At 32.5% G+C, this 17321-nt stretch overlaps 1 protein-coding gene across 1 annotated transcript in view; it reads right to left on the bottom strand.

Annotated features, from left to right (window-relative positions):
- B4GALT6 (beta-1,4-galactosyltransferase 6) overlaps positions 1-17321 on the bottom strand; it is an 87902-nt gene that overhangs the window by 11657 nt on the left and 58924 nt on the right. Inside the window, exon 6 of the mRNA XM_074277204.1 lies at positions 8178-8365. Coding sequence (XP_074133305.1) covers positions 8178-8365 — 188 coding nt within the window. The remainder of the gene's footprint in view (positions 1-8177; positions 8366-17321) is intronic.

Raw genomic sequence — 17321 nt, forward strand, 5'->3', positions numbered from 1 at the left:
AAAATTTTACAAACCGAGAGTAAGATAGAATCAAAATTGCAATAGAAGTGACTATGGCAACATTACAATGAAAAGATCCTTAAAAGGAAACTGAACTCTTAAGTAACTGAAAATCCCCTAATGTTCTAAGAGAAACTAACAACAAAACATAATTCTCTCTCCCCTGCAAAGAGGCCAAAAGCTAGCACTATTTATATTAGACAATATATCTAGTATTTCCTCCTTGATTTTCTTTCTGACAAGTCATGATTCAATGTGGAAGAAAGGTAATGAAGGTATTTCCAAAAGTGACTATTTAAAACAAAAGGCATATATATTTTTAAAACTTAAGGTGTTTTTTTTTTTCCTCTGATAAGAAATTATAGTAGGGTTTTAGTGGAGATGCTAGGACAGAGTAAATGTTTGTAAATTTAAAATGTCTGGCCTTACTTTCCTAAATTTTTCTTCCCCTGCTAGAAATTTGCAATGTATTCTATCCACCTGCACATACAAGTCTTTTGTCCCACTTTGCATCTTGTTGGAGGTTTTTTTCATTTGTTTTGTTTTGGTTTTGCATCTTTTATCATTCTCTCAGGTAAAGCAATGAAAGGCTCTAGGGTACTAGAATTAGTGCTGGAGAGTTGTAGTGACAAGGCTGAATTCAGAGTTATTTGAATTATCAATTATCAAGCCAGGCATCTGACTCCTTTTAAATCATCCAGCATCTTCTCAGAAGGATAAATGGAAACCATTTCATGACATGAATAGTTTATTCTGTTAATATAATAATCATGCATAGTGTATTAAATTTAAAAGTATGGCTTATTCAAACAGTAATTCCACAGTGGCTAAACAAATTTATCTTTGAATATTTTTGCTATTTTTTGGTTTGTGTCCAACTCTGTGTGACCCCATTTGGGGTTTTCTTGGCAGATGCCACTTCCATCTCATTTCACAGATGAAAAATTTGAGACAAACATAATTAAGTGCCCAGAGTCACACAGTTAGTAAATGTCTGAGGCTGGATTTGAACTCAGATCCTCCTGACACTAGGTCTGGGCCACTTCCCTTCCCTTTGAATACTTATTTTTTGTTAGAAAGGGAGCTACAGATTGTTCAATTTCAATAATAAGAATAGGTCACATTTGTAGACAGCTTTATGGTTTCACAAGATAGTCTCCTCAAAAGAACACTATGAAGCAGGCAAAGAATTATGATCTCCATTTTATAAACTGAGGTTTGTAAAGGTTTGGCAACTTACCAATGGCCATTCAGTGGTTAAATATCAAAACTGGAACTTGAAACAGATTTCTTGGCTCTAAGATTCCACTACACACATTTACTACTACACATACACTTGTTCCACTATACCAAGTTGCAATGTTAGATTTATAAACTTAACTGAGGCCCTCAAACATCTGTATTAAAATCACCAAAAACTGAAAAGGATCTTAGACATTCTATCAATACAAATTCCTCATTTGAGAAGCTGAATGATTTGCCCAATTTCATGTAAACAGTAGGTATCTAAGGCAAGAATTCAAGTCCTTTAGTTCCAGAAGGAGTGCTCTTTCACTGCACAAACAGGGAACTGTGCCCTGCTAAAGTATTTCAGTTCAGCTAAAACATGTCATTTTATACAAGCTACCTTGAGAAGCCCTTGTTCACAATGTTAGGTACAACAAAGATCCAAATCTCAAGACAATTATAGTCTAATAGGGAGCCAGTACACATATACAAAGAACTATATTAAAAGGAAAAACATAAATTAAAATTTTAATTAATTAATTAGAAACATAATTAAAGAAAAAGTCGAAGGAATATTCAATGAGAAGTTTGCACAGGGAGGCAGGTTTCAAGGCCCACAGTCTCATAGTCAAGGCTTAAATCCATATCTCCAAGTCTTTGGAGATGCTCTTTCCATATTTGTTTAACAGTTGAGCATCTTACTTATTTTCATAAACAGGAATCACAACACATATGACCTCCATAGAAATGTTTCTTTAAACCCTATTTATTAACAAAGTCTACAATTTAAAAAGAAAAGGGAAATTTTGAACAGAATGCAGAAGAAAATCCCTCTGTAATGAAATGACCAGATAAAGAAAGATTAAAGAAACTAGGACCACGTAGGACCAGTAAGCCTAAAATAATGAAGAATAATGAACAGATAATGTGTGGATGATAGATAACCTGCTAGTCTTCATCTTCAATAAAGACAAGCAAAGGGAGAAAAGATCTAAATTAGATAGGAGGAAGAGCTTTTCTGGCAGAAACTTGCAGAGTCACTAAAATAAGCTCAATTTAATTCAATATTTACTGAGCTTCTAAAATAGCAAAAACTAGATGGTCCCTGCTCTGAAACAGATTGCATTCCACTGGAGGGAAACAATACATAATACAAAAAAAATTACAAAATTACAAATTACAAAGTAATTCACTTGCATGTGAAGCTGTGGAGAGAAAAATTAGAACAGGTTTTCTATGGGAAGTAGCACTTGAACTAAGCTTTGAAGTCTGAGATGTAGAGAGAAGGCATTCCAAGTGTGGTAGATAGCCAATGCAAAGGCACAGAAATGGGAGATGAAATGTTATATATAAGGAACAGCAAGTAATTGGTTTTGCTGGAGCATAAAGAGAACAATAGTGTGCAGTAAATGGAAATGTGGGTGGGAGGCAGATTGTGAAAGACTAAATGCCAAACAGGAGGTTTATTTTATCTGGAGGCAACTGGAGTTTATTGAGTAAGAAGATGATGTGAATACCTCAGGAATACCAATTTGGCATCTGTACAGAGGAACAATTGTTGAAGAGAGACAATGATTTTATATAAATATATATGTATATGTATATGTATTACACATACATATACATAAAAATACGTACATATATACACATATATATATATTCATATATACACATATATATATATTCATATACATAAAAATGCTTTAAGGTTCAGAGCATTTTACAATTGTAATCTTTTCGCAGCTGGGAAACATATAGAATGCTGGACTTAGGAAATCCAAGTTCATATTTTACCTCAGAAACTTACTAGTTTTCTCACCTTTAGCAAGTCACAAACTGTATAAATCTCAGTAAAATAAGGATAGTCATAGCCCCTACCTCACAAAATTTTTGCAGTATTTGGCACTGCCAATCTTCTTGTCGTCTAGACATAACTCTTTTCCTTTTCCTCCTGTCTGTCTGCTGCTTTACAACATTGATATAATGCATGTAATAAATTCTAAATACTTATTGAATTGAATACTCCCTAGAGAATATTGGGGCTCTTTAAGATGGACAATATTTTGGGGAAAAGCGACTCTGCTTAAAAAGTACTACCTATTCACCTCTTAGAATCCCTGATTTTCGAGTAGTAAATAGAGCGCCAGCCCTGGAGACAGGAGGACCTGAGTTCAAATGTGGCCTCAGACACTTAATACTTCCTAGCTGTGTGATTCTGGGCAAATCACTTAACCCCAGCCTCAGAGAAAAAAAAAAAAAAAAATCCCTGATTTCCTTGAAGATTCCTTGGTAGCACCTTATAATATTGACTTTTTCTCATAATTGATGATAAAGGAATTTTAGAATTTCTAGTGTTTTAGGGATTCCATTCTGCATTATTCTTTATTAACTTTAATCAAGTGATATGGCATTCACAGTTTCCACGACCTGTACCAAGTACTGACATCATCTTCTAATGCTTGTCCACAAAATTTAAATAGTTTTTCAAGTTCACATGGCTGCCAAAATCATATCATTCTAAAACAGTAGTGTGATAATATCATTCCCCACTAAAGAAACTCCCATGGCTCCCTAATGCCTTTAGGATAAAACTCCTAGTTGTGTGACTCTAGACAAGTCACTAAACCCCAATTGCCTCATCAAGGAAAAAAAAAAAAAAAGCTAAAACTCCTCTGTTTTCCTTGGAAGTCCTTCCGGGATATTCAAGTGAAGAAAGTAAGCCCTGGAGTCAGGAGAACCTGAGTTCAAATTTGACCTTACTAACTGTACGACCTTGGGCAAGTCACTTAACCCTATTTGTTTCAGTTTCCTCCTCTATAAAATGAACTGGAAAAGGAAATGGAAAACCACTCCTGTATTTTTGCCAAGAAAAACCCAAATGAGATCATAAAGAGTCAGACATGATTCAAATGACTGAAATAATCTTTCTAGGCTTAATATTTATTCTTTTCCTTCACTCATATATACTATATTCCAGTCAAATTAGCCCATTTGTTGCCTATTGCTCATGATCATCTCCCTCTTTATCTTCCCACCTTCAAAAAGTCTGTCCTCTGTGCCTCTTTCACATTCACTCTGAGAATCCCTCTTGAGAGCACAGCTCCAACTCGTCACCCATGTGTGGTTTTTTCTGATCCCTTTATCTCCTAGCATCTACAACACCCAATTACCCTGCATTATTTACCTTGCACTTAATTTGTATGTACATTATATACATATATACAGTACATACACAGAAACACACACATACACAAATATTTACAATCTACCATGCTGTGCTATTAGGTAGATTCCTCTTTTTGGTGGGGGTGGGGAGGTAGGTTAGATAAACTCTAAGGTACCTTCTACCTCTAAGATGCATTGTCTTCCGTGTCTGGACTACTCTATCTTTTTACTGAGATCTCTTAGAATCCCTGACTTTCTTCAAAATTCAACTTAAGCCCAACCTTCTGAAGGAGACTCTTCCTAGTCCCCTGCCCTCAGCTGTTATCTACATGGATTTTCTAAATACCTATTTATGTAAATACTGTCTGCTCCCATTTGAATATGAGCTCCCCCATGCCAGAAACTAAATTTTCTTTTTTCCCAGGACTCCGTATATAGTAAGCATTTAATAAATGCTTGTTTATTTATTGACTAAAGATTCAATTCAAACATTATGCGGACATCTTCTCTATCCCAGTTGCTAATGCCTTTCTGCCAAAGGCTATTTGTCATCTGCTTTGAATATGTGTTGTAGATATCTACATCTCTAGAGTGTCCCAAAAGTCTTAGTATAATTTTAAGTTTTAACAGGTTAATGGATTTCTGAAGACATAATTGTAGGACCTAGAATTCTAGTCCCTAGTAATTGCCTGCTGATTCATCTGGAAGACTCAAGGCTCCTGAATATGCAAAGTGCTGGACAAAAGTCCTAAGTAGATGTTAAAATGTTAATGCCTTTAAAAACTGCACAAAGACTTTTGGGACACCCTGTAAATGTGAGTTCTCTTTCCCATTTGAATATATGCTCCTTATATAGAACCAAAGGGCTATCAAACTGCAAACCTTTTGATCCAGCAGTGTCTCTACTGGGCCTGTTTCACAAAGAGATCATAAAAAAGGACCCACATGTGCAAAAATGTTTGTAGCAGCCCTTTTTGTAGTGGCAAGGAATTGGAAATTGAGTGGATGCCCATCAGTTGGGGAATGGCTGAATAAGTTATGGTATGTGAATGTTATGGAATATTATTGTTCTGTAAGAAATGATCAGCAGGACGATTTTAGAGAGATCTTGAGAGATTTACAGGAACTGATGCTAAGGGAAGTGAGTAGAATCAAGAGAGCAATGTACATGGCAACATCAAGATTATATGATAATCAATTCTGGTGGATGTGGCTCTTTTCAGCAATGAGATGATTCAAGCCAGTTCCAAAAAATGTGTGATGGAGAGCCATCTGCATCCAGAAACAGGACTATAGGGACTGAATGTGGATCACAATTTAGTATTTTCACCTTTTTTGTTGTATACTCGCTTTTTGTTTTCTTTCTCTTTTTTGATCTGATTTTTTGGTGCAACAAGATATTTGTGGAAATGTGAACAGAAGAATTTCACATGTTTAACCTATACTGGATTACTAACTGGCTAGGGAAAGGGTGGAAGAAAGGGAGAGAGAAAAAATTTGGAACACGATTTTGCAAGCATGAATGTTGAAAACTCTCTGCATATATTTTGAAAATAAAAAGCTATTTTTTTTTAATTACAAGATGACTATAAAATCTGAAAAAAAAATATGCTTCTTGACGTCAGGTCTGTTTCACTTTTGTATTCATAAACCTAGTACTCAGACAGTATCTCCTGGTATGTTGTAGGCACTTAATAAATGCTTGTTTATTGTTTGTTAAGAGACTAGGATGCTGTGGAACTGGCAATCAGAAAAGTACATAGTCTTACAAATAGAAAGTGTGACAATTCAGTTTCTTATACAACTTCTACTGCTGAAAGAACAGCTAACAATAAATTAGTTGATTTCAGGGAATAGTGCTATTAGGAGAGTATTTGGCAGAGCATGAAACTAGCCCTTATTTGGAATGGAGGATGAGTGTTACTGAGTATGGAAAGAACATTTTGTGTGAATTGGGGAAGAGATAACAACTGGGAATTATAGGGCAGCTGTGATATTATCCATAATATTTTCTTTGATATACCTCTTTGTAAAGTGATCATTATTAATGGGGTGAAGGGAGGAACAGAAGTAGGGGTCTCAGATAATAGCAATGGTCCAAGAGGCATCTTGTCATTCTACTGAACAATCTCCAATAGTACAGATCAGTGTAGAGTATGAGAGCTATTGAAGCTATTATTTCAGTAGTCTAATGCCTGCCTAAATTTTATCAGTGAAGCAGTTGCAGCTTCCCATGTCTAGGAAAAAATACTAGTAATAGTAATCAATTTAAATGACTTATCTGTCCATTTCCCAAATCCCAAGAGTTCATATTTCTAAGTAGAGAGCTTCCTGGCAAAATAAAACAATGCCATTAAATCTGTTCATGGACTAAATTTATGGCTTAACTCTTCTGAGTCAGTTTTTACCCTTTAAAGCAAGGGTTCTTATTCTAGGTTCCATGGAACCAAGAAGTCTATAAAGTTAGATAGGAAACTAATTACATCTTTATTTCAATATGACTGGTTTCCTTTTTGGTTCTCATGTCCTATAATGTAGTAAACAAATTTTGTGACACAGGGGAAGAAAGAACTAGTCTGGCAGAGTTTAGAAGAAAGATAAGGGAGGTGGATGTCATGAACTAAAGTTTTACAGGAATAAGTAAACCAAAAACGGGAAGTTATCAAGAATGAAATTCTGAAGACTCAACTGTGGGCTAGAATAGTCTCTAGTAGCTGCCTGCTGATTCATTCCACAGAAGCAAGGCTTGTCAATAGACAAAATACTGATCAAAAGCCCTGCATGAAGGTTAATTTCTTTATTATTTTACCTATAAAGTGCTTTCTTAAAGTAACTGTTCTCAACTTCTGGGGAAGCATGAACATATGGTGAGAAACTTAGGGACTACTCAGAAAAAAAGTTTTTACACATGTAAAATTAATTCTAAATAAGAACAAATGAAATTAATTCTATTGAAATGAAGATGTAATTATTTCCCCATCCAAATTCATAGATTCCCTGGATGAATTAATCATAATTCAGTTCTAGGGACAATGACGAGTTCAAGTTAGCTTAGAATCAATTGAAGAAATTTGAGACATTTGATTTGAAAAAGAGAAGGCTCATGGTGAACATGATAGTGAATTTTCAAGTCTGAAAGACTACCATGTGAAAGAGGGATGAGATTCATTCTGTTTAGTCCCAGAAGAAATGGCTAAGAGCAATGAACAGAAATCTCAGAGACAAAAGTAAGGTTGCTATAAAGAAAAACTGGCTTACATTAAGAGCTATACAAAAATGGAAGAACCTGCTTCAGAGCATATAGGGATTCCTTCTTATTGGAGTTCTTTAAGGAAAGGCTGATTGACCATTTTGTCACATAAGTTGTAGAGGAAATTCCCTTGTTAACTAGATGGAAGAGTGGATAGAGTATTGGATTAAGAGTTAAAAGTCCTCACTCAATTCAAAACCTCTCTCAGATACTTTCTAACTATGTGAATCTGGATAAATTACTTACTTAATCTTCTTTCAGTCTCAGTTTCTTAATCTGTAAAATGGGATAAAAATGGCATCTATCTCACATGATCATGTTTGACATAAGGACCAAATGAGATAATAGATGTAAAGTTTTTTTTTCAAATCTCTTAAAGCACATTATAAATGGTAGCTTCCTTTTTATCCCATGTATGAGCTGGACCATTAATATCTTTTCCAACTTGAAATTCTTTGTTACAAGTCAAAAATTGCTATAGTTATTATTAATATTTTATAAATATATTGTCCCAAGGAAATGGTATATTACTTACATGTACATGTATTTGTCCAGCTTTGCTGCAAAATGACGTGGCATTTCCCCACATCCATAATAGTTTCGGTCATTTTCTGGTAAATGATCCACATCATGAAAAATTATGCAATCCCACATCATATCTTTCATAGCTTCTTTAAATCCAACATTAAAGAGCATCGCACGATTAAAAGGTTGAGTGCCAGTCTTTAAGGAGAGAAACCAAAGAGAAGACAAATTATAAGAATAAGAAAAATAGACTGATCTCATCATACTAAAGAGGAAGCAAATTTATTACAAAGTCCCAAGGTCAAGATCTTTATTCCTTGTAAAACTCAATGACATTAAATGAAATGACAAATAGTAAGAAAAGTTAAAAGAGGTGCCACTGATTGAGTGAAATATAAAAATAATAAACACTTTAGAGTATAAATTTTAAAGTACAAGTTAAAATTACCTTTATTATATTTGAGGATTTTGATAACATCAAATGAAATGGAATAAAAGTATTACTGCTATCTGAATAATTAGATGATAATATATATATGTGTGTGTTGTGTGTGTGTGTGTGTGTGTGTGTATATGTGTATATATATATATATATATATATATATATTATATATATATATATATATATATTTTTTTTTTGTAAAGTCACTATTGGGCTCTTTTGAATCAAAATGGAGGGCTTTATTTTCCCACCAAATTTTCCAAAGCATCTAGTTTATTCATAACAGAAATTTTTATTTTCAACTTGAAAGTATAATTAGGAATTAAAAGTGGAATTCTTTTATAACAAAGGCACAACGATTTTGGATTTAATTACTTATACTATCAATAATTACTTACACAATCAATACACTTAAAAGCTAAGATAATTACTTTGTATTATTGAAGATATTTTATATCAGTGAGCATTTATCAAAATTTCAGGGCACTATGTTAAGCACCAGGGATTAAAAAAAAAAGTCAAAAAACGGGCCCAGCTCTTAAGGAGCATTCACTCTAATGGGAGTAGATAACATGAAAATATCCAGGTTCATATAAAACATAAACAAAGTATATGAAAGTAATTTCAAAGAAGTCTCATGTAGAAGGTAAGATTTATGTTGACCTTGCAGAAACCTAGGAAATAAAGAAGAAATTATGAGGGGGCAAATAATTTCAGGGATTGGGGATAGTTTTTTAAAAATGGTACAGAAATGGGAGAAGAAGAAACATGTTTGAGGAGCTGTAAGGAAGCCAATGTAACAGAATGTAGAATACATGAAGAAAGTATAACATTGGATGGTCAGAAAAGTAGGAAGGACCCAGAATATGAAGAGCTTTAAATGCCAAATGAAGGGCTTATTATTTGATCATGAAGCTAACTGAAAGCCACTGAAGTTCACTAAGCAAAGTTTGACATAGTTGGGCTTGTGCTTTAGAAAAGGCAGCTTGGCAGCTGAGCAGAAGACACACTAGAATAGAAAGAGACTTAAAGCAGGAAAACTAGTTGGAAGATTATTGCAGGTAGTCCGGGAAAGATATGATGAAGGTCTGAGCTAGGGTTGTAAATTTCTGAGTGAAGAGAAGGGGACATATACAAGAAACGCTGTAAAGGAAGAAATTACAAGATTTGACAATAAATTGGATATATGGAGTAAAAATCAACTCAAAGTCAAGAATTGTAACAAATTTGTGGACTGGATTACTAGGCAAATAGTAATACCTTTGGCAATAATAGAAATGGGTTTTTTGGGGTTTTTTAATTGCCAAAGAAACATTAAAATATAAATAAAGTGTCCCAAAAGCTTTAATCCAGCTTTAAATTGGGGTAAGACTTTTGGGGCATCTTGTATATTTAGTGGATAATTGGCAATAATATTGTGCTTTAATGATATGCTTTAAATTTTGCTGTAAATTTGCAAGCATTTGGTAATTACAAAATATTGTCCAAAACATTTGTTGAAATATTTGCCCTCATGAAAGCAACATTGTTCAAAAACATTTCCTGATGAAAAATGGAAGAAGTTACAAATGAATAAAATAGAACACATAGTCAACACTAAAATCACTGGACCAAAGCTAAGATACTCACATAAGTTCATTTTGGCTCTTATCACAAATCTGTGTGCCTGGAAGTTACATAACTTTTGTAAGCCTCTTTCTTATAAAACAAAATTGTAAAATGGACAAATGAGTCATACATGATCCATTGTCTAATTATTCTGATAACTTACATATGATAAAGATCATGGATAGAATAAGGTTACATACTACCAGTTAGAGGGTTCTAATGACTAATAGTCACCTTATCTATGTCCAAACAACTGGCTATCACACCTCTTGATTGTTTCTTAAATTATTTCCCAATGTGTCTGAATTGATCACAATGACTGCTGAGTCTCAAAAGGACCTACCTGTATAAATGTAAAAGTTGTTGCAGTAGAAAATAACGTTACCTTGAAATTTCACCTCACATCCTGCAAATTGGCAAAAATGAACAAAAAATGGCAATGGTCAATGGTGGAAGGGTTGTAGAATGATAGGAATGCCATCATATTGGCACTATGAAATGGTAAAAAAGTTTGGAAAAGATATTTTGAATTATGAAAATAAAATTATTTAAATGTCCATACTCTTTGAAATTGAAACTTTATTTAGCCCATAGCAGGCTACTAGGATGCCATAAATTAGAAGAAAGTCCTCAAATATCTGAAATATTTAAAACATCATTTTTTTTTGCAACAGCAAAGAATTGGAAGCAAAGTAGATTTCCATAAACTGGGGAATAGCAAAACAAGATGTAGTATGTCAATGTAATAAAATATTAATATTCTATAAGAAAAAGAAATGAGAAAGAGAAGCAAGGAAAAATCTATTTGAACTTATGAAGAATGAAGAAAATATATATAGTAACTACAACATTGTAAATGGATAGAACTACACACCAAAAATCCAAATACAAAAGTGACAAAATTTTAAAGACCAACAACTTCAATGAAGAGATATGAGAGGAAATTCCCAGCCCACCCTTTTGTGAAGATGAACTCTACAAATGTCACACATAGCATGTGTTTTGGAATTTTTTTCAATTTTTCTTCTTTTCTAAAAAAAACAAACAAAACATGTGTTTCAGTATATACAATGGTTTGGTTTTTTTTGAAAGGAGATGAAGGAAAGAAACTTGGAATAACCATGATGATGTCACAAACAGAAGATATCAATAAAAACTTATTTTAAAAAGCAATGATATAAAGGGCTGGATTTTCAAGAGAAGCAAATAGCAGAGATTGATGAATATGATACAGTATACCGACAGAATATTATGGCTACTTCCACAGCAGAGAAGGAATTGTCTTCCTTCTCTAGAAGGAAATAGACTAGAACATGATAATGGTAGCGATGACTATGAAATGAATGTCAATATTATTACAAGCTGGTTTTGTATAAATAGAAAGATGCGCATTTCATTTGAATTAGGAACACAATTTAAGAAAGAAAAATAAATGTTTGTACAAATAAGGAAGAAGTGATAGAAGACCCTGAGTTTTTCTAGGGTGAAGAATAAAGTTGAAAGATATGCATAAAGGGAAAAAAATAGAGAAGAAAATTAAGTCATGAAGTAGTAGATACTAAGGAGCTTTGTACATGAGAAATTTGAGTTTTTTATTGTTGTGGAGGAAGTCTAATACTAGACAAAGCCTAAAACTTGTGATTTTCAAAGACTGAATGACTGCTTGTCATGGATGATATAGAAATACTCCACTTTTCAAATGAAGTTGTACTAGATGAATTCTGTGAGTTCTCTTCCAGCTCTGAATTTTATAATTCTATCTTTGACAATCAGATTTTGTATAAGAAATAAAAGGTGAGATCAGAAGAGAAGCTGTCCAAAAATTAGAACCAAAAATATCCAGAACACAAAAAGCATTTCTATTTGGAATAGAAATGTACCATTTTAGAAAGACTGTGCTATATTTTAGCAATTGGTAAAATAGTTGGAAGGGAAGAAAAAAATAAAAATAAAAGTTATATCATCACAAAATGGTAAAAACAAATTATAGACAGAGAAAAAATACATGTTTATCTACTATGTTCAAATTCAAGATACTGAACTTACACCATATCTAAAAGGATAGCAGATAGATAGAGTCATGATTCTGGGAAGAAATTTAAGAGGTTTAAAAGCAACTGCCAGATGAATACAGAGAGGCTTGGAGAGACTTACATGAACTGATGCTGATTGAAATGAGCAGAACCAGGAGATCACTATACACTTCAACAACAATGATACTGTATGAAGATGTATTCTGATGGAAGTGGATATCTTCAACATATAGAAGATCTAATTCAGTTCCAGTTTATCAATGATGGACAGAAACAACTATACCCAGAGAAGGAACACTGGGAAATGAGTGTAAACTGTTTGCACTATTGTCTTTCTACCCAGGGTACTTTTACCTTCTGAATCCAATTCTTACTGTGCAACAAGAAATTCGGTTTTGCACACATATATTGTATTTAGTATTTACTAATACTATTAACTATTTACTAATACTATTAACTATTTACTAATACTAAATACTATTGTATTTAGTATTTACTGTAACACATTTAACATGTATGGGATTGCCTGTCATCTAGGGGAGGGGGTAGAGGGAGGGAGGGGAAAATTCGGAAAAGAAGTGAGTATAAGGGATAATGTTGTAAAAAAAAAATTACCCATGCATATGTACTGTCAAAAAATTATAATTATAAAATTAATATAAATAAATAAATAAATGAAAGCAACTACCATGTAAACAATGGGAGAAAAATGTGATTACTCCAGGAGGTAAAAACATAGATGTTGAAAAAAAGGGGATAAAAATTAAAAGGACTAAGGCACCAAAGAAGTGACAGAATCATTACCATAACAGTGAAAGGGTTTATCTGAATAGGGATTGTTGGTGAGAGTTAAAGTTAAATGATATGTCAAAGACAAAGCAGAACATTAAAGGAGATATAATTCTGGAAGTCTGAGAAAATTGAAATTCTTCATTCTGATTCCCTATGTAATCAAAGTATAACAAACCTAAGGGAATGAAAAGCATGAAGAGGGGAGAAATGATTAAGTAAGAAACCACAACTAAGACCAGAAAAAAAGATGACCAGAAAACAAAAAGTAGACAAGTTATCAAACTCTGGAAAAAAAGAACTAGTACTTTTATTTTTTAAAGACCATAATTATGAAATGATACAAGATGTAACTACAGGGCATTGAGAATAGTTTGTACTGTCTTAAGGTAATCAGTTCCATTGCTTTGTCATGCATTATATTACTTGGTTAGATTTCTAAAACAATATCACTTGAAAAATTTCAGACATTCCATAAAATTAATTATGGTCTTTTTAAAAAGAACACCTGCTCCCTAAAAAACAAACAAAAAATGTATATAGTCATTAAAAACATCAAGGTCAATTCAGCTACTACCCATTTTCATAGCTGAAGTCACACTTGCAATAGCTTTGTAAATAGTGTTCAAAAATAATTATACCTTCAAATTGTATAAGAACTCCACCTATATTTATCTGTTCAACTGTCTTCTAATCCTAAATACTGCTCCCCATAATTAATAGGCTAGGAAAATACAAACATCTGCCTACACTGTAAAAAAACCAGAATTCTGTTGTATATCCACAGCATTCCCAGTAAAATAAAATAAAATGGAAATCAAAAGAATAGAAAAAGTACATTAATTCACATTTAAATTGCCTATTATCTGATTTTCATTTGACAAATCTTGAACTAGAAAACAGGTATAGTATTTATTTATATGGATGGTCTATAGCACTCTAAAAAGATAATACATTTTTATAAATTATATATTGTCAAAAATACTTTTAGATAATACATTCTTTCTTTATATGTGGCTATATATGGGGGAACAAATATGCATAATTAAACATACATAACATAATATTCTCCCAGTGATGCTATATGTCTGTGAATGATGAAACACTACAATCTATGAATAATTAATATTGTGTTTAACCTAAAGTACAATGTAAAGAACTAGGTGAGAGCCCATATCAAAAATGGCTTGCTTTAAAGTAACATTAAAGTGCCAAAATGTTTGTGGCAGCTCTTTTTGTAGTAGCTAGAAACTGGAAGATGAATGGATGTCCATCAGTTGGAGAATGGTTGGGTAAATTATGGTAATGAAGGTTATGGAATATTATTGCTCTGTAAGAAATGACCAGCAGGAGGAATACAGAGAGGCCTGGAGAGACTTAAATCAACTGATGCTGAGTGAAATGAGCAGAACCAGAAGATCACTGTACACTTCAACAACAATACTGTATGAGGATGTATTCTAATGGAAGTGGAAATCTTCAACATAAAGAAGATCCAACTCACTTCCAGTTGATCAATGATGGACAGAGGTAGCTACACCCAGAGAAGGAACACTGGGAACTGAATGTAAATTGTTAGCACTAATATCTGTCTGCCCAGGTTGCATGTACCTTCGGAATCTAATACTTAATGTGCAACAAGAAAATGGTATTCACACACATGTATTGTATCTAGACTATATTGTAACACATGTAAAATGTATGGGATTGCCTGTCATTGGGGGGAGGGAACAAAAGGAGGGGGGGATAATTTGGAAAAATGAATACAAGGGATAATATTATAAAATATATATATATAATAAAAAATTATTAAGTAAAAAAAAATAAAATAAAGTAATATTAAAAAAATACCATTAAGGATATATATGATCTAAAAAGAAGATATAACAAAAATATGGGTAACAGAGAGTTCAAGTATGGAACTTTTACAGATGAACCCCAAACATTGGTGACAAATATAGGCTCCAACATGGTAGGTAGATACACTATGAAGGATTTATGGAAGGAGATAAATATGTATTTTATAGGAGAAAAAGACAAAATAAATTCCCCCAGTAGATATACACAAAAATACAGATTTTATTCTGCACCTAAAAGCTATCATCACTTTATAAGCAAGCATGTTTTATCACCGATATTCTAAAATTATAAGTGGTCATTATACCAACAATAGTTGTTACAATTTTTAAAAGTTTTTTTGTTTTGTATAATATTATTGCAATTGTTTAAAAAGTATTGTTCGCCTGCTTATTTCATTCTTGATTAGTTTATAAAGTTCATAAAAAGTCCATTTTTATAATATTAATATTATGGTATAAACTGTTATAGTTCTTCATTCTGTATTAGTTCACATGTCTTTCCATGTCTTTATGAAACCATCTATTTTTTCCCCTCTGAGGCCGGGGTTAAGTGACTTGCCCAGGGTCACACAGCTAGGAAGTAAGTGTTAAGTGCCTGAGACCAGATTTAAACTCTGGTCCTCCTGAATTCAGGACTGGTGCTCTATTCACTGCGCTACCTAGCTGCCCCGAAACCATCTATTTTTTTATAACCTAATAATTAACTCATATACACAACTTATTCAACCATTCCTAAATAGTTGGAAGTCCTCTTAGTTTCCAGTGATCACCACAAAAGGAGCTTTTACAAATATTTCCATACATAATGACCTTTTCCTCTTTCTTTGATCTCTTGGATATAAGTTTAGCAGGGTTTAAAATTAATCAGAGGGTATTATTGTTTACTAAGTTTTTGTGTATAATTCCAAATTGCTTTCTAAATTGGTTGTTCCCATTCACAGGCTTATATACAATGTTATCAATATGCTTATCTAACTACAATCCATTCAATATTATCATTTATCTTTTTTGTTATTTTGCCATTAATGTAAAGGGTGTGAGGTGGAATCTCAGGAATACTTTAATTTTAATTTTCTAATTAGTAATAATTGGAGATTTTTTTTCAAATGACAACAAATAGCCTAGATTTATTTCCCTGATAACTATTTGTTCTTATCCTTAGATCATTTGTCAACTGGAGAATGGCTTTTTTTTTTAATTTATTAATTTGAATCAATTCCTTAAATAAGCAAGACATTTATTGAAGAAATCTGCTATAAATAATTTTCTTGGTTAATTATTTCCTTATTGGCTTATTAGATTTTTCATGCAAAAAAGTGTTTAATCTTATGTAAACACAATTATTTATTTTATCTTTTATGATCCTTTCCATTGCTTGTTTGATCATGAACTTTTCAATCATCTATAAATCTGATAGGTAATTTTTTCTCATGCTTCTCTAATTGTTTAATGATGTAACTTTGTATGTCTACATCATGTATCCATTTGGAGTTTAATTCTGAATAAAGTATAAAGTACTGATCTAAATCTAATTTCTTCTACATTGCTATTAATCAATTTTCCCAGCAGTTTTTGTCAAACACTGATTTCTTAACCCAATAGCTGGGGCCTTTGTATTTAACATATACTTGAATATGACACCTTTGCTTGTTATAAGCCTAATCTGTTCCACTGATTGACCTATTTAATCAGTATTGTACTGTTTTTAATGATTGCTTTTTAGTATAGTTTGAGATCTGGCATAGCTAGACTCCCTTCATTCCTATCATTTCTTTTAAAATTGTTGAACTTTTCCCATACGCATTTCATTATCTTTTTTTAATTCTATAAAACAATACTTAGTCTGTTTAGAATGGCATTGTATAAGTAAATTAATACAGGTAGTACTGTAACTTATACTGAGTTATACTATCAATTGCTCATTTTTCTAATTACTTAGGTTTATATTTCCAAAAAACAATTATTTATAGTTGTTTTCATATTGTTCTTGTACATATCTTGATTATCAAATAATTTATAAATACTGTATTCAATGCTTAACCTCTATTGTATTACTTGTGTCTAGGAGGAGGAAGAAAAATTTGGACAAGGTTTTACGATGGTGAATGTTGAAAACTCTTTGCATGTATTTTGAAAAATGAAAAATTATAAATAAAATAAATTCAGTATACAATGAGAATAACTAAGAGAAAAAATCTTAAGAAGATTAAGACTTTAGGTATCCAACTTCTATAAAGAAAGAAAAAACACTTTGAATTTAATTCTACCCAAAAGCAAAGGTTTTTCAGTAAATGTGGCAATATAACATAGGTTTTTTTAAAGAATACAAATGATGGGGGAAGGAGATAGTGATATTAGCACTACAAGTTAATATTGGCTGTAACTTACAAAGATTGTTTTATCTTAAAATAATATCTAAATAA

Source organism: Sminthopsis crassicaudata, chromosome 1 (assembly GCF_048593235.1).
Source record: "Sminthopsis crassicaudata isolate SCR6 chromosome 1, ASM4859323v1, whole genome shotgun sequence".
NCBI lineage: Eukaryota > Metazoa > Chordata > Mammalia > Dasyuromorphia > Dasyuridae > Sminthopsis > Sminthopsis crassicaudata.